The sequence below is a fragment of the Ursus americanus genome, chromosome 1 (genome assembly GCF_024610735.1).
Source record: "Ursus americanus isolate L20-20 chromosome 1, mUrsAme1.1.p, whole genome shotgun sequence".
NCBI classification, from domain to species: domain Eukaryota; kingdom Metazoa; phylum Chordata; class Mammalia; order Carnivora; family Ursidae; genus Ursus; species Ursus americanus.
The window spans coordinates 86,325,854-86,347,765 of NC_142127.1; the positions used below are offsets into that span (position 1 = coordinate 86,325,854).

At 37.6% G+C, this 21,912-nt stretch overlaps 1 protein-coding gene across 3 annotated transcripts in view; it reads right to left on the minus strand.

Moving 5' to 3' along the window:
• The window catches only part of ABCA12 (ATP binding cassette subfamily A member 12), a 218,662-nt gene that overhangs the window by 17,730 nt on the left and 179,020 nt on the right, over window positions 1-21,912 (minus strand). For all 3 annotated transcript variants that reach the window (XM_087866525.1, XM_045806142.2, XM_087866554.1), the window contains 12 exons: window positions 21,146-21,382; window positions 20,473-20,620; window positions 17,860-18,112; window positions 17,181-17,267; window positions 16,269-16,362; window positions 13,438-13,565; window positions 10,786-10,873; window positions 8,958-9,063; window positions 5,095-5,149; window positions 4,332-4,509; window positions 1,709-1,824; window positions 542-701 (listed from right to left, as the gene is read on the minus strand). In XM_087866525.1, coding sequence (XP_087722651.1) covers window positions 542-701; window positions 1,709-1,824; window positions 4,332-4,509; window positions 5,095-5,149; window positions 8,958-9,063; window positions 10,786-10,873; window positions 13,438-13,565; window positions 16,269-16,362; window positions 17,181-17,267; window positions 17,860-18,112; window positions 20,473-20,620; window positions 21,146-21,382 — 1,650 coding nt within the window. The remainder of the gene's footprint in view (window positions 1-541; window positions 702-1,708; window positions 1,825-4,331; window positions 4,510-5,094; window positions 5,150-8,957; window positions 9,064-10,785; window positions 10,874-13,437; window positions 13,566-16,268; window positions 16,363-17,180; window positions 17,268-17,859; window positions 18,113-20,472; window positions 20,621-21,145; window positions 21,383-21,912) is intronic.

Here is a 21,912-nt window from a genome sequence, read left to right on the forward strand (position 1 = left end):
ATTCGATCACCTAGCACTGTTAGTGCTTCCCTTCTCACTAATTATAATTGTCAGTTCTGAATGGAAAGTGATGCTTACAATGAAGTAGACTCCAATACATGATTGAAAAGGAACGAATAAGGTTTTTTCTCTATGAATGTTCAAAAAAATCTTAACCCACAGTCATAGAACGAAGACATTGTCCTTGCTACTACCATACCATACCAATTTGTTAATAAGTAAAAAGTGTAGCTGACCAATTGGTTGCATGATTTTTATAGTGTCATACAATATATTTGATTTCACCTCCATCACCCCACTCAAGCCCTATCAAATGTCAATAGTTTTGACACTGGGCAAGTATAATCATAGGCATTAACCTAGATGGAGCCTAAAAAGAATTTTAAAAGGCTGTAGTTTCTCCTCTACTAAATTTAATAGAATTAAATGAAATTCCTCTTTTGTATTAGATAATGGAAAACACAGAAAATCTTTCCACCTCGAACATGTTGAAACGTTTCATACGTTTATTGAAGTTTAGCGGACTAATAATGGACCTTACCGGATCATTAGGCTTTTCCTTGGAAAGAAAGTACACCACTGACAGGGAAACAATGGAATTGATGCCAAAGAAAAGGTTGATGCAGACATAAGTGATGAAAGCCATTCCTGTTTCATGGAAGAGCCCAGCCAGCAAGTACATCCAAGAAAATGTGGCATACCTGTATGTTAATAATATTAAGGATTAAAATTATGCCTTAACATTATCCTTTAAACAAAGAAACAAACAACACCTTTGATAGGGTTTTGAAAATAAACATTTGGGGTAAGTTGCTAGATCTCTTATAGTTAGATCTCTCTTTTATAACATTTTTTGACAAATTCTTTGGATTTTTTAAATTGGTGATAGTAAGAAGCTTCTGTTTTAAGGAAACCTGAGTAGTTCTAGACCATCACTACAGATTAAGTCCTGCCAGACATGGTGTCGTCCTACCCAGGGAAGTTTTTTGTTTGTTTGTTTTCTCAAAAATAAGAGTTTAATCAATATAAATCTTACAATTTAAAGCTAAGGAAAAATAATGATGTTATTGCAAGCTAGCTAAGCAGACAGGGAATGCTCAGAAGCTGGATGTCCTGCTTTGAGCAAATATTGGAGCAACCTTTCCAGTGACGAAGAAGAGCTAGAGACAAAGTAATCCTTCATCAGCTACATTGCGAAGTCAATCGATACTACCCATGCACTCAGGGCAGACAGAACGGCTATGCTCGCACTGATTACATCAACCTGTGCTACCTGTACTGCCCTAACACAGAAATAGTATTGTATGTGTCAGACATCTATAAAAACACATACATGAGTACACATACCTTATGATGTTATATGTTCATGACTTGTCAGTACATAAATCCACACATATGCACACATTTTTCTGAGCATTCTAAAGCATCCATTTTTATGTAAATTAAATTACATGTGTAGATTGCTAAGCATGACACTCAGTACCCGGTAAGTACTTGTTAATATTAGATATTACTGTTAATAACAATAACATTCATTTTCAGAAGTATTGTACTTTACAAACTGCGGACTAGCAACTGTAATGCATTGTTAGTCACCACTCATGGCTACTGAAACCCCAAGATAATTGTAAATTAGCTCATGAGATTTAGGCTCTGTTTGTGCCTAGGAACACTTGATTTTGTTCATTCTTCTTTCACTGCAGCTTACCCAAACAGCAGAAGTAGGAGAGATACGGCGCCTAGGTTGTTTCCACTGTAGAAGGCGGGTAACTTAAAAATCGCAATGACACCAACTGAAAATGCTACAGGCACCAAGTAGAAGGCCTGTGGGAATATGTAAAACAAGGCTTGATATACGGCAAATATTTTTCCAAAAACATCAATAGCCATCTAATTAAAACTGTAACAAGTTGACCTTGAAATAGGTGAAGGAATGAATTTTTATTTATGTTCCTGTTGCTTGCAATGTTCAGCTTATTTTAGATTGATTTCACTCTAGACTTCGCTTCCTGCAATAGAAGGTCAAGCCAGTCTCCATCTTTATAGAGGTACACGGAGTCCCCGGTGTTCCCGCCTCCAGGCTTGGAGACTTGGGATCATTCGGTGACAGGGGTTCAGTGAGAAAGATAAGACAGTCGGGTATCTTGGTATTAGATTCAGTCCTCAAAATAGTGATTTCATTTTGAATGCTGGAGCGCTGGCCGGTGGTTGATTTCTAAGGTTGGTTATCAGTGGGAGCCAGTCTGGGTAAAACTGCAGGGCGGCAGGTTCCACACATTCTTGGAATCACAGGTATATGAACAAAGAACTCAGTGTTTTATTGACAAACAGAAATATTAAATGCTGTGCAGGTTGCAGCAAGATGCACACTATGAAGGAGATGGTAATTTAATTTGCTGGGGGAGGGGAGGGAATCTCTGAAATCGGAATGAACACCAGGTATATGACAACAGAATCGGAATGAGCACCAGGTATATGACAACAGAATCTAAGTAGTAAGTAGCCCTTCACAGAAATGTGTACTTTAAGCCTTCTTGGCTTCAAAGCTCCTATTAAGTACAGAGGAGTCATTACGATTCTTTTTAGATTTGACTTCTTCAACAAACGCATTTCAGACCTCACTGGATACATTAACAAAGTGGATATGCAATTAATTACTCTCCAGCTCTTCAAGCCAATGATCTATATAGCAACTCAGACAATTTTGCCATAATCACCAGGCAAATGCATACCACCTCCTCGGCTTTTTGCCAACACTGGCACATTTGGAATCAAGAGAACCCATCTGAACTTTGGGACCATTTTATGCAAACGAGAGAGCTGTCAATGAAATTCATCCTTTATTGTCCCAACTAATCTTCTCTAGTATGTCATTCATCAGGGACCACTACTTCAAATTTTTTACTATTAGTTGATTAAATTTTTATAAGCTTGATTACTTGGTACCACTGGGCAAGGCTATTTTGCTAACTTCTATTGCTCCACAGCAGTGGCTCTCAAACTTTAGTATGCATAAAATAACTTAAAGGATTTTGCTAAAATGTCCACAATAGCTAAATTGTGGAAGGAGCCGAGATGCCCTTCAACAGATGACTGGATTAAGAAGTTGTGGTCCATATATACGATGGAATATTACTCAGCTATCAGAAAGAATGAGTTCTCAACATTTGCTACAACATGGACAGCACTGGAGGAGATAATGCTAAGTGAAATAAGTCAAGCAGAGAAAGACAACTATCATATGATTTCTCTCATCTATGGAACATAAGAACTAGGATGATCGGTAGGGGAAGAGAGGGATAAAGAAAGGGGGGGTAATCAGAAGGGGGAATGAAACATGAGAGACTATGGACTATGAGAAACAAACTGAGGACTTCAGAGGGGAGGGGGGCAGGGGAATGGGATAGACCGGTGATGGGTAGTAAGGAGGGCACATATTGCATGGTGCACTGGGTGTTATACACAACTAATGAATCATCGAGCCTTACATCGGAAACCGGGGATGTACTGTATGGTGACTAACATAATATAATAATAATAATAATAAAAAAATCATTAAAAAAAAATAAAGGATTTTGCTAAAAAAGCATATCCTGGTTCCACTCCCAAGATACAGAACTAGTAGGTCTGGACTGGGGCCCAGGAATCTGCATTTCAATCAATGTCCTGGGGAATCTGATATAGACAGTCCTCAGACCACGGAGATGAGGGGAGGTGGATCCTTCCTCTAACTATCAGATGACTGTAAGACTGAGGCAAATTATTTTTTTTTCTTGATTTACTGACTTGTAATAATCTGAACAAGGTAGGGTGAATAAAAATAATGCTGCCTTTTTTTTTTTTTAAGATTTATTTATTTGTTTTTAGGGGCGCCTGGGTGGCACAGTCGTTAAGCGTCTGCCTTCGGCTCAGGACGTGATCCCAGCGTTCTGGGATCGAGCCCCACATCAGGCTCCTCTGCTGGGAGCCTGCTTCTTCCTCTCCCACTCCCCCCGCTTGTGTTCCCTCTCTCGCTGGCTGTCTTTCTCTGTCAAATAAATAAATAAAATCTTTTTTTAAAAAAAAGATTTATTTATTTGTTTTTAGAAAGAGGGAGAGCATGTAAGCGAGTGTGATTCTGGGGAGGAGCAGAGGGAGAGGGAGAGGATCTCAAGCAGACTCCACTCAGAGTGGAGGCTGACATGGGGCTCAATCTCACGACCTTGAGATCATGACCTGAGCAGAAACTAAGGGTTGGACGCTCAACCGACTGAGCCACTCAGATGGCCCTAAAACTGATGTCTTCTACCCAAATCAATCCTGTCTTTCCTTCAATGACACAAGTTACTCACCATGTCATAAATGAAGTTTGTTACCCAGTAGCATGTCACACCGATGCCTGAAATGTGCTGCAGCTGCTTGGCTTTGGTCTGATGCTCCCTTACAACATAGGTGACAAAGCTGGCGGTGGTGACAGAGTAGCCCATCAGGATGGAGAGCGCCACTAAAATATCGATTAAGCTGCTCATTCTGTAGTGAGCAATAGGAAGAGGAAAGCATACATAAGTTTTTGGAACTCTTTTCTTTTCAGAAAGATTCATGACTGAAACCATCAACGAACAGTATGAGACTTGGCTGTGACACAAATAAGCCTTCCTGCAAGGCAGCCAGATAATATCTTCTACATGACTCGGCTATGACCCCGGATAATAGAGCTCTAGTGCATCCGAACTGATCAGGGATATTTGATAAAATAAATAAATAAATAAATAAACCTTGGTCTCCAAGAGTTACTGGGTGTATGCAAGGAATATTCAGTTCTTGAGCATAGAAATAGTACTTAAATGCTATGCAGGGCAATTGAAATGATGAAGCACTTACGCACTTGACTTATAAAAGCAGCAGATTCTGACTCTATGGTCAGCAAGCTCACTTGGCAACCTCACTATACAGACTTTCAGAAACTTCCTTTTATCCCAGTCAGTGACTTATATTAACAGCTCTTCTAGATTGACATTCATTCGGATACAACTGTGATTTCCAATTATAGTACTTTATACAGAGGCTTGACTATATGCCAAGGAGTGAGAAGTCATGCCAGCTATTTCTACTTACGTGGCCTGTTCTTGGTCTTGCACTCCTGGGTAGGGATGACTATACATGATGATGCCTTGAAGAAGAGACAGTTCTTTTCATTAGTAAATATTCAGAAATACCAATTTTTGGATGAATAATAGATAATACTTTCCTCCTTATGCTATAATTTTACTTTGGGGATACTATTTGGAAGGAAAATTATCTCTTCGCACCCAGTCTCATCGATGTCAGATAATTAATGGCACTCATATAAAAGGAAAAAAAAATGCTTTCACATTCTGTACAGAAGTTTGGGAGAGGGGGCAAGAATTTACATTTCTTTTCCTTTTTTTTTTTTTTTAAAGATTTTTATTTATTTATTTGACAGAGAGAGAGACAGCCAGCGAGAGAGGGAACACAAGCAGGGGGAGTGGGAGAGGAAGAAGCAGGCTCCCAGCGGAGGAGACCGATGTGGGGGTCGATCACAGCACCCTGGGATCACACCCTGAGCCGAAGGCAGACACTTAATGACTGAGGCACCCAGGCGCCCCAAGAATTTACATTTCTTATATAGCATTTCCCCTTTATTACATTTTTGTTTTCCATGTTATTCTCTCCATCTACTCACATATGTTTGTATTTCAGTAGCACTTATTGTATTGGTATTTAGACCAATTATATGAGGATCTCCTAAACAACACTGACCACCCCATTCCTGTTTATTGTCTTTTGCTGGGAAAATACTGTAGCCTGAGAAGATCCCTCCTCTTTTACTACTTCCAAGATAACTATTCTTCTAGAACTCTACCAGGGTAAGGCTTGGGGGTTTCAGCCATCCCTGAGGGATTTTCACTGAGACATAAAGTTCCAAGAGAATTCAGAGAACTAGCTGGCTCTGAAAAAGTAGTCACTTAAATCCAATACAATCCTAAATTATTGGGATGTCCCATAGTCAGTTATAGTTTTTGAGCTAGAAGAAAGGCTCTTTTCTCCTCTTATCAGAGCATGCTGATAGCTATAGTTAGCCATAGTCAAAATGGGCGGCTGGCAACAGTTTCTCAAGGGATTGCAGTGTGAAGGCGAAGTCTATACAGTCTGAGTAACTGGAAAAGAACGGCAGGGGATGGCAGTGAGGCTATTCCTTAAACACTCGTTTTTACAGAGTCCTAAGCTGAGCGAGGACTTTCTCACTTACTGCTCATATGGTGTATGTTTATTATATCAGAATATTAAGACCCTTTTACAGCAGCCAAATAAAAATTATTCTAAAGTTATATTCTCTCCATTAACTTAAATTTACAATTTTTCCTAAGTAGAATGTAACATATTTTGAGGTTGAATTCTGTAATAGTTACATGTTAAAAAATAAATCAAAGCAAAACAAAGAAACTAACAACAATCAATGCAGCCTATAACTATAATCACATTATAGCGGAATGCACTTTTCTTTTGTGTAAATTAATGGTCTCTCTCTCTTTTTTTTCTTTACTGAGATTGAGTTTTCCTTGGGGCCCTACTTAAACCTTATTGCTGAATTATAATATAGGCAGGGGGAAAACATTTCTTTTATTTCTGATTGGTATTTCAGAATCAAGAACTTACTCTATTTCACCAGAGGAATCTTTGCAAATGCATTTATTCCACTATGAAGAATGATGCTGAACCAATTGTTTTATACATATATACGTATTTTTAGCAGAAAGTAAATGCATTAGGGTTAAGGATGTATATGGAAATCTTCTCTGTGGATTTTACAGCATCCAGCATAATGTCTTGAGTACAGTGATCAATGAATACTTATTAAATCAAATTCAATTTCAAAATTTCAATGATTTCCCCCATATACAATATACGTTAAAAATAACACACTATCTGTTTCTGTTGTCTCTATAAGTTGTCAACCTAAAATGAGATGCTTGCCGTTCACCATTACTACTAATGCAATAAAGTGTCAGAATGAAAATGAGGGTGGAGGGAATAATGTGCCCGTATATTTGGAAAAGACCGTAGTTGCAGAACATTTGTTAGAGAAAACAAGCAAACCTATGTTGTTTGAGAAGAAAACAGAATTTTCATGTTAAACTAACCACTAGAGGGAACCCCATGAAAATAATAGATATTGACATCGCAAGGGAAAACTAATTAAAAGATATTTACTAGCATGTTAGAATTCAAAGAAAATCCACTTTATAGCTAAAGCAAAATCCCAGTTCATGCAGAATTCAACAAACATGCCTTAAAACAGCTGGTGTCGCTGGGGGAGGGAGATGGCAGGAGAGTAACTTGAGTTGATTTTTAAAGACAGTATTACCATGGCAGACCCCATACATGCATTACAAAACAATAGTAATATTTTAGGTGACATTTCTCCTTTGAAGAAAACCAAACTCCTTCCTGAGAGGGTGGAAAGCTACCACTTTCATGAGTCTACACAAGAAAAGTAAAAAAAAAAAAAAAAAAAAAAAAAAATACACACACACACACATGTATATATACATGCACCACACCACTACTAATTTCTACATAACTCAAACTAAGCCTTATTTTTAAACTTGAAATATAAATTTTCTTTTAGGGTCAATATAAAGTTTATGTTTCAGAATTCTTAATTCTTTAAATTCTGTAACTTGAAAAATGCAGTGGTAGGAACCACAACAAGTCTGCTGGAGTCCAGAGTGATCCACATTGCCTTGGTCTTGGCAAAGAATACTACTAATAAATGAAACTGAACACAGGTTTCAAAAGTCGACCCTTGGAAAGTGGCATTGGTCTCCTGTTCTCACCTACTTAGCATTTCTACAGCTCTTATACTTTAGTTATCTGTCACAGAAGCAAACATCCTTTGTTCTGATGAAGACATCCTACCAAAAGTCAAGTGTTTAATCATACTTCAAACCAGGTTATACCAAACCCATCCAGCTTTAGTCACCATTTAATTTAATTTGCCGCTTTTGACTATGCCCTTCATTATGCTCTAGAGCTAAGGGCTGTCTATCAGTCTTGTCATTTTCTTCATGGTTCCCCCAGCTAGGAAAATGCCAAAGCAGCTGGGGAAAAAAAAATACTGTTGTCTCTAAAATGAAGACTGAAAGATTCTCTTGCTAGAATGAGTATTTGACTCTGTAATTTACTTCTACAATCACCAGAATATCCAGCACACAATATTCCGCCCAACAGAAAGGAGATGAAAGAAGATGTTGGCATTTCTGGTTTGATGAACAGTAACTGAGTTAGAAAAAAGTAAATCAGTCTCTTTCAAATCCCAAACCCTGCTTTGAAAACTGTGTGGATGCCTCCTGGGAAATCCAACGGAAGGTAGACCTGGGTGAGTCCAGAGAAGTATTAGAAAAATGAAGAGGCAGGAGTCAGACAGACCTGGGTTCAAATCTCACTTCTGAGCCTTAGAGAAATAATAGCAGAGACTAATAATATTAATCCTGAAAGGCTGTTTATAAGGATTAGCAATATTTCATATAAAGCACATATCATATGGTAAGTGCTCAATGGTAACAGTTTAGGTCAGGTATAGAACTTTTTAGTTTAAAAGTTCTGGCTTCACATTTAGAATTATTAACATGTAAGTATTTTTAATTTCCTAGCCTATATACAAGTAAATAATAATATGTTTTCCTATGAGTTATAACTACTAGATGTGAGAGCAGCAATAAGGATGAAGTAAGCATTATTATCCTGACTTGATAAATGAGGAAACTAAATGAACCCGAAGTTAAGGAGATTATCCAGAAAGTTCCATCTGGTGGTAGTTACTACTTTCAGATTCCTTTTGAAGATCTGTGATTTAGATACCAGAAAATACCTGGAGGAAACAGGATCTAACATGCATTTTTATATGGAGAGAGGCAAATTTGCAATATAAGAAGCTTCTGTATAAGTAACTTTACCGTGTCGGGCAGCATCGTATTTTGACATGTTAACTCGCAGGAGGAAATTATTCAAGCTGTTGAGGTAAGCTGGAAGTGAGTGATAGCCTTCTGGATCATACCATACCTGTTAAATTCCAAAAGGAGGCAAGATCAGTATTGTGTTCAAATAAATTTGGCTGCCCTTACATCTGACAGCCCACAGAATTTATGTTTAAAAGAAGAGCACAAATTTCCCAATAACTTATTTTATCTTGGAAGATTAGAACCATTCCCCAAGAGTGTTGAACACACACATCCATGTCTCCAATTTAGAGACGGGCAGAGATTGGGAAAAACACTTTTTTTCTCCTGTGTGATAGCAGTAAATTATTAGTTATTCTGTACCTTCTCCATAGGCAAAACTTGAAATAAACTGGAGATATTGTTAATATCTCCATCTCTGTGGCTAGTGTTTAGGGAGTCTGGGACTGGGCTAAGGCATCCTCAATAATAATGATAGTAACAACAAATGGCATCTAGGCCAGGCTGTACAAAGAAATCAAATACATACACAAATATTGTGTCCTTAGCAACAAGATTGATAACCTGTAAATTACCACACTAATTTTCCATTCCCACCTATAACCCATATGGAAGTGAGTTACCTTACCTTCTCTGTCAAAAACAGAGGAATTTAAAATACTGCTGTGTTTCAATTCAAGAAACCCAGTTGATAGTTTAAAATTCAAGAGAGAAATTATTTAATATTAGAACTTTGTTTATGCAAGAATGTTTACTCTGTGTGTGAAGAGAGGAAGAAAAGGAACAAATGGTGGGAGGAGGGCATTCAAATCTCCAAATCTACTGTCTACTTTCTATATGACCTTATGAAAATTGGTTAAAATAGGCCCCATGATATCTATCTCATAGGAATGTTGTGAGGATGTAATTGGGCAGTTTGTGTAACAGGTGATACTAGAGCTTGGCTTATCACAGTTACTAAATAACTACGAGTTTCTCCACTTCCCCAAGTCTATATACGTCTCTTACTACCAAATGAGAAATATGTGAAGGACGGTTTAAAATTCCTGAGACTACTACGGATCATCTATGTGTGATTCTGTGACTCTAGCTTGTTTCAAAGCATAGGTATGATCTAGTTTAAAAAAAAAGGAAAAAAAAAAAAAAGAAAGCCAATAGGAGCATTTATCTCCATCAAATTCTGTTAAGTATCCATGCTCTGTAAGAAACAAGGATAACGATATATAACACATACATAAAGAAATATGCATAAAATATTAATGAATAGTTTAATAAAAAATTATAAAATGAGTATACCCATTGAACCATCACTCAAGTTAAGGAACAAAAATTGCCAGCATCTGGAACACCTTCTCCAGGATTCTCTGTGTCCCTCAACATCACAATACTCTCTCTAAACGATGTGGTAGAGTTTTGCTACTCTTAAAGTTTATGGTAAATGCAATCATAGTTAAGTGTGGGGTTTTTTTGTTGTTTTTTCTTTTGCTTATTAGTAATGTTTGGGTATTTACCTGCTTGCATGGAACTGAGCTCATTTCATTGCTGAAAGTTCTACTGAATGAATACACAACAATTCATTTATTCTACTGTATATGGACATTTGGGGTTGTGTGAATTTTTATATGTACCCCGGTGCTTGTGTATCCATGTTTCCCTGGGGTAAATACACAGGACTGGAACCCTAGTGCTACAAGGAAAGCATTATGCCGAACAGCTTCTCAACTTGATTGCACCCATGTTTTGTTTTTGCCTCATGAAAATGCTTGAGCATTTCAAGTTCACATTTTCATTTGTATGACATCCTAGAAGAAAGGTTATACTTTACCTTAGCAAGTGTTCTATTAACAGGAACTTCTGTTATATCAAAACGAAGGTCTTTAGTCAAAGGCAACCCAAAACTCCAACCTCCATACCTATTTAGAATAACAAAATTTATATTTCTTTTAATGGAGAAAATACTCACAAATGGATCTAAAATGTTTAACCAACGGCTCAATGTTTTCTTTCCATTAGGAACACATTTAAACTATGAAATAAATACTACCTGACAAATATTTTATATTTTTATTGATTTCTTTTACATTTTAATCTAAAGTGTACATTATAACTAGAAGTAAAAAGACCTTTTATTTTATTTTATTTTTTTTAAAGATTTTATTTATTTATTTGACAGAGATAGAGACAGCCAGCGAGAGAGGGAACACAAGCAGGGGGAGCGGGAGAGGAAGAAGCAGGCTCATAGCGGAGGAGCCTGATGTGGGGCTCGATCCCAGAACGCCAGAATCACGCCCTGAGCCGAAGGCAGACCCTTAACCGCTGTGCCACCCAGGCGCCCCTAAAAAGTCCTTTTAAACAATTACATATGTGGAATAATCATTCTGAAAATAAGTGATACGTAATCTAACTAATTCCTTCAACTTAACTGGATCATGCACCATGTCAAAAATTACAGTATTTTAGCCCTGAGAAATCCTTTTTTAAGAAATGATTTAATACCAAAGTGATAAAAGAGCAGTTCTCATCTTTTTTCAAATGGCTCTGTTTCTTCAATTCTCCAGACTTTTCCCCCTAGCTTGTCCCCTGGTGCTATACTTTTTCTCTTCCTGGGTATTTGAAGGTGAATTGTGCCATAGAATTCCCTGGTACTTGATAGTTCATAATTTCTTAAAAATAAAAAGTGGATTGAAAAAATCTGAACAGTAATTTTAAAAACAGATTCGTTTCGATGTCCCAAATTAGGTTTGGGTTGAATAAATAATGGTGCAGTCACAGTCGACTCATCTTCTTGTGACGATCACCCTAAATGTGATGGATGCTACAGAGCTGTATTTTTGACCTGCAAAGAACACGACAGTGTATTGTTTATTTCTTTAAAAGCAGGTTTTAGAAATGTTTGTTTATAATAAACCTCATTTTGTTGAATATATTTACATGTATCTGTGTCTAGAAAATTTCTGTAAGGATATACAATCAATAGTGGTTATATCTGGATAGAGAGAAATTTCTTTTTATTTCTGCTTACACGTAGTTTTAATTATGTTACAGTGAACATCAGGCATTTATGTACATTGAGAAATAAAAGAGGGAAGATATGGAGGAAAGGAGGAAACAGTAGTTATTGCAAAACGACGAACTCCCCTCCCCCCAGCCTTATCTGAGGTATAACTGACAAATAAAAATTGTAGATATTCAAGGTGTACAACCCAATGTTTTGATATATGTATATAGTGTGAAATAATCACAATCAAGCTAATTAAACATCCATCCCCTCATACAGTTACCGTTTTCTTTTTGTGAGCACATGCGTGTGTGTGCGTGTGTGGTGAGAACACTTAAGATCCATTCTCTTCAGCAAATTTCAAGTATACGATACAGTGTTGTTAACTATAGTCACATTGCTATAGATTAGCTCTCCAGAATCTATTCATCTTGCATAACTGAACCTTTGTAGCCCTCGACCAACATTTCCCCATTTCTCACGAGTCCCAGACCCTGGCAACCACCATTCTACTCTTTGCTTCCATGAATTTGACTATTTCAGATTCCACATATAAGTGGGATCATGCAGTGTTTTTCCTTTCTGTGTCTGGCTTATTTCACTCAGCATACAGAGTGTCCTCCAGGTCCATCCACGGTGTCCCCTATACAAGCCTACCACAGCCCTACATCCACAGCAAACGTTTAGGTGGCTTAGGTATGAGCCTGTGGCCTTGCTATATTTGGACATTTTATCCACACACAGAGATCATAATCTAAATTTGAGAGAGTCATATTGGAACCAAGGCCAACTGTCACCTAAAGCCATGCCTTAAAGTTCTCCAAATTGGGGGTGCCTGGGTGGCTCAGTCGGTTGAGTGTCTGCCTTCAGTTCAGGCCACGATCCCAGGGTCCTAGGATTAAGTTAAAAAAAAAAAAAGCCTCTCCAAATTGGCATAATCTAGTCAGTAACATTTTTGCTTCAAGAAGAAAAAAAATATATATGTGTATATATATATATGTTTAACAATACATTTTTGCAGCCTAAAAAACCCCCACTGCTTCTCAATTTTCTCGAATGAGTATTAATTTGAGGAGATTGACTTTTAAAAAAAAATTCATACAGAAGACTGTATGAAGATAAAATAGAGAATTTAACCACATAAATAATAGAACTTTTTATCTATTTTTAAAAAATAGATATTTATTTGAGAAAGAGAGAGAGAGAATGAGAGAAAGCATGAGCAGGGGGGAGGAGCAGAGGAAGAGGGAGAGGAAGAGAAGCAGACTCCCTGCCGACTGAGGAGCCTGATGCAGGGCTTGATCTTAAGACCCTCAGATCATGACCTGAGCCGAAACCAAGAGTCGGACACTTAACCGACTGAACAACCTAGATGCCCCAGAAATTTTCATCTATTGTCTCAAGTTCAGAAGGCAGGTGCCATTAAAATTTGAAAGCAAGATATGCTAAATTAATATATTATAAATAGAGTATTTTTACCTTTTTTGCATAAACTCATTAGCAGTTGATATAAGATAATTTTCCAAGCGGTGCCCAGTGAGGTTGTAAATTATTTGAGAAGAGTAAGTTCTTCTATGAGGTGGAGAATAGTTAAATTTAGGACACTCCTGAAAAATAAAGTTGAAAATTAAGTTCTTTCTGACCGATGCTTTGCAAATAGACGATGTCAAGAAGCCTCAGTCTCGTGACTCGTCTATTGGTCCAACAGGTAGGGTGTGATAAGACTGTCTTCTGACTCTGAAGAGCTTTGAAAAGGAACACATTTTCCTATTCCAAGAAATTAGAGTAGTTATTATTTATATAAACACTTACGTATGTTTAGGACTCACTTGAAGCCAAAAAGAATACAAGTAAACCAATGTGCAATTTTCTTTTCACTGTGCTAATAACAAGTTTGATATGCATGGAGAATAACATTAAACTCTAAGATAAATCAAAATTCCCTCAATAATTCACAGGAAAGAAAAAAATGTTTGCCCAGAATTGAAAAGATGACATTAAGGGACATAAGTTCTCAGGTGACAGCAATGGGGAAGTTTGTGTTGTATCATTTTTAAGGTACCAAACCTGAGTGTCAGAGCTCAAGTTCACATATATTGTAAATTTAATAGAGAGTCTCTGTATACCCTTCACCCAGTTGTCCCCATTGTTACCATCTTACATTACTGCCATTGCGTATTTGTCAAAATTAAATGCATTGGTACATTACTATTAACCAACCTCAGAGCTTAGTTTTAACCACTTATTTTTATACTCAAAAGTTTATGCACTTTCTGAGACCACTTACTTTTCACTGAAGCTTCCCATGCTTCTCTGACATGAAGTTTAGCTTGGAAGAAGCCTAGCTTTTTTCCAGTTTTTCCTTCCATCCCTTCACATGATGCCCCAGAGCCTGAGGGGAGCACCACATGTGTGCACTGAGACAAAGCTGCAGACTGCTCTAAAAAATGAATGCTGAATTTCACCTTACATCAAGTTGGGTCAACATTTAGATCACATTTATAGAATGCTACTGGTTCCAAAATTAGAGACACCTTTATGTATACAATGTAATTATTTAGCTTTAATCTTTTGTGGAAATACAGAAAAGCACATGTAAGTATGCTGCTTGATGCATTTTGACAAACTAAACACCCATGTAACCAGAAACCAGATTCCAATCACTACCATTCCCAAAGAATCCAGCACAGAATAGTTTTGCCTGTTTCTGTACTTTATATAAATGGAATTGTATTATGTATACTCTCTTGTATTTGGCTTTTTCCACTCATTATTCACTTGTGAGCTCCTCTGTAAGATGTGTGGAGTTTAGATCAAGCATTCCCATTTTGCTGTATGTAGAATTCCACTGTGAAAATATATTACATTTGATTTATCCACTCTACTGTTGGTGGGAATCTGAGTGGCTATTACAAATAGTATTGCTGTGAATATCTAGTATACGCCTCTCGGTGAACATATTCACACTTCTGATGGGAATATAATACAAATGGAATTGCTGATCCCATAGTTTATGTACATCTTCAGCATGAGTAGGTAGTCCAAAGTTTTATATACATATTTGGTGATCTATTTACATATTTTAAAAAAGTTTTATTTCCAGTTAGTTAGTATACAATGTTATATTAGTTTCAGGCCTACAATATAGTGATTCAACAGTTCCATACATCATGGTGTGTTCATCATAGCAAGTGCGATCCTTAATCCCCATCACCTATTTCACCCATCCCCCATTCCACCCCCTCTGGTAACCATCATTGTAACCATTGTTCTTTAATTAGAAAGTCTTTTTCTTGCTTTCACTCTCTCTCTCTCTCTCTCATTTTTTCCTTCAGTTAATGAAATTTATCTAGATTCCAACTTTAAATACTAGGTTAGTTGACTCTTACAGTGACCTACAGAAAATTCATGAAGAATTTCAGAAATAAACCAGATTAAATGAGGGATTAGAAAACTCTTTGAGTAGTGGGTAAGGCTGGTATTGAAAAAAGGCAAGGATTCCAGAAGATGGTTGTGGGATCTCAGCTTTCATTGTTAGTAACTGTCTTGCATGATAACATAAAAATGGGCCGCATTTACAGAACATTTTCATTCCAAAACATTGTACAAATAGTTCAAGGTTCAATGACACGACGCTATTAAGAAAACACCACTAGATTCCTCTTTTATGGGGAAGGAAGTTGACCACATAGTCACTCTCAGAAACTAACAGTGACCTCTTCTCTTCAACAATCTGTCATTTCCCCAGTGAATTTGGTTTTCTTAAAAGTATGTTGAATTGATAGGCCTAGAAAAGTAAGGTATGTATCTATAAAATACAGATGGCATAAGGGATGGTCGGATAATCTTTTCTGTTCCTATCAGGACGTGGATTTTTCTTGCATGCTAGAGGTGCTCCTTAGAGACAAATGGAGTTCTGTTCTGGACTTACACATTACTAACTTCATAGCTGACCACCAAATGGGCAGTCTCACTCTGTTTTCAAATATGACGGTTATGGTGGCTTTGTTGTCTGAAACATAGAGCTTTCTGGTTAGAACTGAACTGAGAGCAAAAATTCATTTTTAGTTGGTTTCCACAAAGACTGTCATAGAATTATCTGCCTTTGGAAATTTGTTCTGAGATGGATTTAAAACAGTGACCTGAAGTTCAAAGGCAATATTTTTGAGCTGCCCCGCTCCACATCTCTGAGCTACTAGCTTCCATAAAATGAAATTATATTGACTCTTTGGTAACCTGGATAGATCTTTCAAGTTTCAATATTTATTCCTTTCTTTCTCCTACTCCACGGAAATGGAACTCCATCTTACCTGGATATTTTCTGAGCAGGAGCAAACACCAAAATTAGTGACAGCCTCCCCACTGGTGTTCCATTTTCCCAGACTGTCTTCCTTTAAACACCTTCTGCAAGTAAAAATTATATTAAAGTGAGGTATGTGTGCATTCTCATGTTTATGTATGAGCATGTAAGCGAGTGTTTGGTATTAAATTCAGGTACACAGTCTTAGGTACAGTTTGCTGGTTTTTCATAACTCAAATATACATTACACTACCATTTTCAAATGGTTTGACATTTTACAGGGGATAAGAGAGCACTTATTGATAGAACAGTGTTGAAACCAAAGCTCACTGAACTGTTTTAATGTGGCAGAATGGGGCTTTTTGACCCCTTTCTTCTCTGCTCTTTCATCCTGTTCTCTGACAGGAAGGGGATACTTTAGCAAAATAATGCACCAATGTCAGGTTCACATGCACCATGTACCATCTTGAAAGGTCCAATAGGCAATCCTGCATAGCGCAAAGGGATTGGAGTCCAAAGACTTGTGTCTTAGTTTTAGCTGAACAACTTACAATCTAGATTGTTTTTTGGCAAGAATCTCAGTCCACATGAGTCTCAGTTTCTCCATCTTAAAAATGGGATTAATAATTCACAGGGTTGTTGTGACTGTTGAAGGGAAATATGCACATGAGAGAACTCTAAAATTATAAAGGCCCTGACATTTATTATTACAGCACAGCTTAGCCATGGAATGAACTAGAGGGGAGAGAGAAAATCTGTTCGATACAGATCTCTCTCAGGGGCGGCCCTTCTCCAGCCTGCAACACACACCCATTCATACACACACACACACACACACACACACGCACACACATGTACACAGATAAACTGGAATGTCAAAAACAAAGGAGAAACAAAACAAAAAATGCCAAGGACCACTTACGGATCACTGATGTTCAAACACATGTTGTCGATGCCAGGGAAGCTCCACATTGCTGAGACCAGGCCTTGTGTGCTTGGGTGAGAATTCCTACAATAGTAAGGGACAGAAATAAATTCTTGATTCTCCACTACTCTTCCATGTGAAAGTCATCCTTATGAGTAATTTGGAAAAATAAAATATGCTGTCTATGGGATAGTCTTCTTAAAAACCTGAGAAAGACTCAGTATCAGGAAAAAAAAGAAGTATCATGGAAAAAAATCAGCACATCTCTCTCCTTGGCTGCCTTGTTATTCTCCTAACCATCACATACATTTAGTGATCACCTATTATATGTACAGAATACATTATGCAGAATTCTGACCTAATTATCCAATATTTGTGAGGCCGATAAGAAGTTATTTGCTATATATTACAACAGATTGGGAAGTCACATCTAGCCTGGCTTTCTTGATTAAAGTCTAGTCATTAAAAATAAAGACGTATGATAAGTTTACTTTTAAGACAAACACAAAAACTCTTAAAAAGTTATTTGTTGGCAACAGAAGTGTCACATTGCAATAAATTAAAACTGTCCATTCCTTTGGCAGAATCAGGTACAGTGCCTCATAATTCTTTATTCTTCATCATTGCATGCAGTCATGGAGGTACTGGGGAGATGTTTTAAAGGAGAGAAACTTACGCATAGAAGGCTGTCTGTTCAGAGGTACCGTAAAGAGATGGGGAGATCTGGATCTCTGGATAACTGTTGCTAGAATTTCTCAGTGTGCCAAGGCCCATGGCAGTGGTGACAAAGACGATGGGAAGGATAACCTGAGCAATGAGACCTTTCCAGTTCCTGCGGGTGTGGTGGAATCTCTTAATGAGGATAGCCATGATCTTCTTCAGTAACAGATCAAAACCACCCAACCTGTCTCCCCTTGTCAGGATTTTGTCTGATTAAAAAAAGGGGGGGGGAGAAAAACAGAAAGAGAGGGAGAGATTTGATACGGTTCTGGAAAAGACTGATAAATCATGTGACAAGGTAACTTCAAAAACCATGGGTGGATGGTATAATGTAATGTGGTAGGAACAGCTTGTATTTTAAAGGCTCTGAAATGAGGTTCATCTCTTCCTTTTTTAACTTTGGGCCCGAGCCTTTCCATGTCATAGAATTGTATATAAAAGTGCTTTGTGAATTATAAATCACTATATATAAAACATTAGTAGTTATATACATAGTCATTTTACACATCAAAAGGAGAGATCCACAATTTGATAAATGAATATTGTCCCTGATCTCCAAAGTCTCAATGCCTACTTGGTATGTATTGCTAATTACAGATATTCGAGAGACAGCTTCTATCAAGAGACTGAATTCAAATAAGATAAACAGAAACTAATACCTGAAACTACTATGAAATAAACTAATACAAGGCATAACTTCAGTTAAAAAAAAAAAGATAAATGGCAACCATCTGCCTAGTCTAACTCATTCCTACTGTGGGTAACTTAGTGATTCTAAGTCTAATTGGCTCTCATCCTAATGTGAGGTTCAGTGAATTCACCTTACACTTGGGAAAAGGGAAATGCTCTCCTCCAAAGTGTGATTCTAGTTCAAACACTCATTCATTACATTCTCTTCAGACATTTGGACTGATTATATATGGCAGTTCAAAACTCCATTTTTACCACTAGAGTCACAAAAAAAGAACTCTTTGGAAACAAATGTCTACACTACCCCCACCCCCCGGAATGTTGTTCAGGTGTGGAGAAAAATTCCCTGGCTTCTGAACATAAGAGGAGCTGTGAAGGCCGTAAACTGTTGCTCCCTCAATGGTGTTCTTACAACTGATAATGCCATAGCCCTCCCTACAAATATAACATTCTCTCCGAGGGCCTGCGGCTGAGCACTTCTCTACATGTGATAAGATGACCGTCAACACTGTGGATATTTTTAATTCTCCATCACAAATTATGCAGCACAAAAAATCATGATCTTCATTTAGCTGATAAGGAAAAATACAAAGCTGCTTAATTTAAAATGAATTCCAATTAAACAGAGAGAACAAGTTTAAATGCAAACTCATATCTCTGCAAAGGGGAATTGTAGAAGGAGCTGAATATTTTAAGGTAATTAGTATGCTTTTCTGTTTCTTGAGAAATTACATGTGGATGACTTACAGGTGTATCAAATGGAGCAAATGTGCTTTCTAAAAGATAATGTCAATGAGGGAAACATTTTGACTGAAGAATAGTTTCAAATTATGAGACAAATGCAGAGGCAAATACATAACATTTACTTCCTGAAGCAGATGACCACTTTCTAATCAAAGTCCTCAATTCCATGGGCTCGACAATTATATTCCCCAAAAGATGATAAATGAGCAATATGGCAGAGGACAAATGAGACTCCCAAGTTCCAAAACTATGCAAACATCAGAGATGATCTTTTCTAAGTTTTAGAGCTAGGCAAATGTTTAATTAAAAGTTCTGTTCCTAGAGATTTTTTCCAAGTTAAGCAAACTGTTGAAATGCCTATTCCATAATTTATGTATCATTTTACTATATGCTTCCTTAAGTAAATAGTGTTTCCAAAGGCATAAATTAACTGTCAGAAAGAGAATAAGAGAGGATAAAAGTTATTTTCAAAGGAGCCCAATTCCTCAAAGTCATATCAAGCAGCACAATTTTTCAACGTATCTTGTGTGAAGAATTGGGTGGGGGGCAACCAATGTTACAGGTTCTTAGCCATGGAGTCTGACTTCATCAAATCTAAGACCCTCCCCCAAAAGCTTATTCTCAGAGCCTGAATATTCTCAGCACTTGAGTTATTCACAGAGGGGAAAGATTTTAGATATGTTTTCCAAGAGGCCCCCTTAAAGAGTGATGACTCCCTTCTTGTAACATTTTTCGGATGACTCCCCTGCTGAATATGGCTAATAGCAGTGAGTCAGCTACCTTCCAAGGTAACTTTGTCCATTGTTGGACAGTACCAATCACAGGAAGGATTTTAACCTGTTGAACACAAATCTGAAACGGTAGTAACTAACATCTTGAAAATGACTTCCGGTGGGTATAAGGAGTAGGCACCAGCACCCTAACAAGCAAGTTCTTTCACGTTCTTCAAAATATTTTTGAAATAGAGAATTTGATTTTGTTTAATTAATACTAGGCATATTAAAAAAAGAAAAGCTTATATTTCTTTCTTCTTTTTGAATTTAGAAAGAAAATGTGAAGCTGAATTTTTGCCCTGTGATTTTCTCATGTATGTCATTTATTGGAATTAAGCAAAATATGCACATTAGATTTATACCATCTCTGTCTGTGAAATTGCTGCTGCTCACAGACAAATCATCAGGAGTTGAGATGCCGTTGGTAGTGGAATTTCCAATTTTCTTTTGTGTTAAGTGCTCAAGACTCATACTATTTTTTTGTGACTCTTTAGTCAGGTTCAGAAAGACCTAGAAAGAGAAGCCAGAACACTTCATTAACATAAAACATGTTTGTCCTATCTACTTTTTAAGATCAATTTTGATTTTGAATTTTTATTACATTTATTGAGACAAATAGTGTGACTTTAAACAAATATTTTTGACAGTGACTTTGAGTGAACATTTTTTTTAACCATACAATTTTATTACAATATTATTGACTATATTCCCCATGCTGTACTTTTCACCTCTGTGACTTATTTATTTTTTATCTAGAAGTTTGGATCCCTTAAGCCCCTTCCCCTGTTTCAGTCATCCCCCCACCCCACCCAAGTAAACATTTTGGTATGTGAAGGATACGTGTTCTCTAACTGGATAAACATGTTTGTTTTCAGAAGTCAATCTTACATAAGAATGGTATTGAGGTAGTTTGAAGATTTTCTGATTTTGTGAAATATTTATTTAAAATATTTCTTTTCTCTTTTTAAAGAACTATGCATATTTATTCTCAGGGAACAGGAAGTTGTATCAGTTTGAAGAAAAGAGGAAACGCACCTCTTCCACGGTGGTGTCTGAAATGCCATAGCACCCGATATTGAGGTCACCCATGCCATTGTCCAGCGCCCTCAGGAGTGACAGGTAGGCCCCTGAGACTTTGGTGCTAAATGGAGGAAGCACATACACAAGCTCTCCCCCGATGTCCTCCTTGAGGTAGGCTTCAGGGAGGTGTGATCGGATCATTGCTGTCACGGCCGTCGTGTCGCATGTTGTATTTGCACTTAGATTTGGACTCTAGGGACAAACCAGAAGTCACCACTCCCTTGTCTTTACACTGTGCTGATGCCCAAGGGCCCTCATCAGAGGGTGGTGAGACTCTTTTGGGCCACCCAGCCCTGAGTCAAATGACACATCCCTCCTCCAATGGCTCCCTGTCCCACAGGGTCCCTAGAACTGTCTACAGTCACTGTTCTATTGGCTCCATTCACCCGCCTGCCCCATCCCTTTTCCAGCCTCACTGCCCACTACTCACTGCCCTCCTCCAGCCATAGCAGCCTCTTTGTGTTGTTGGGAGTTTTGAACTCAGGCACACCCTCCTCAGGGCCTTCTCAATTGTTTTTCCTTTGCCCCCAGATGGTGACATGGCTCCTTCTCTCCCAAGCCCCAACTCTTGTTCAACTGTCATCTTCTCAGAGATCCTTCTCTTCCCACCCTACTTAAAATGGCGCCACTCAGCATTCCCTATTCCCCCTCCTCTGCTTTATTTCTACCCATAGCATTTATCATCCACTAATATACTTAATAATACACGTAACAATGGTATT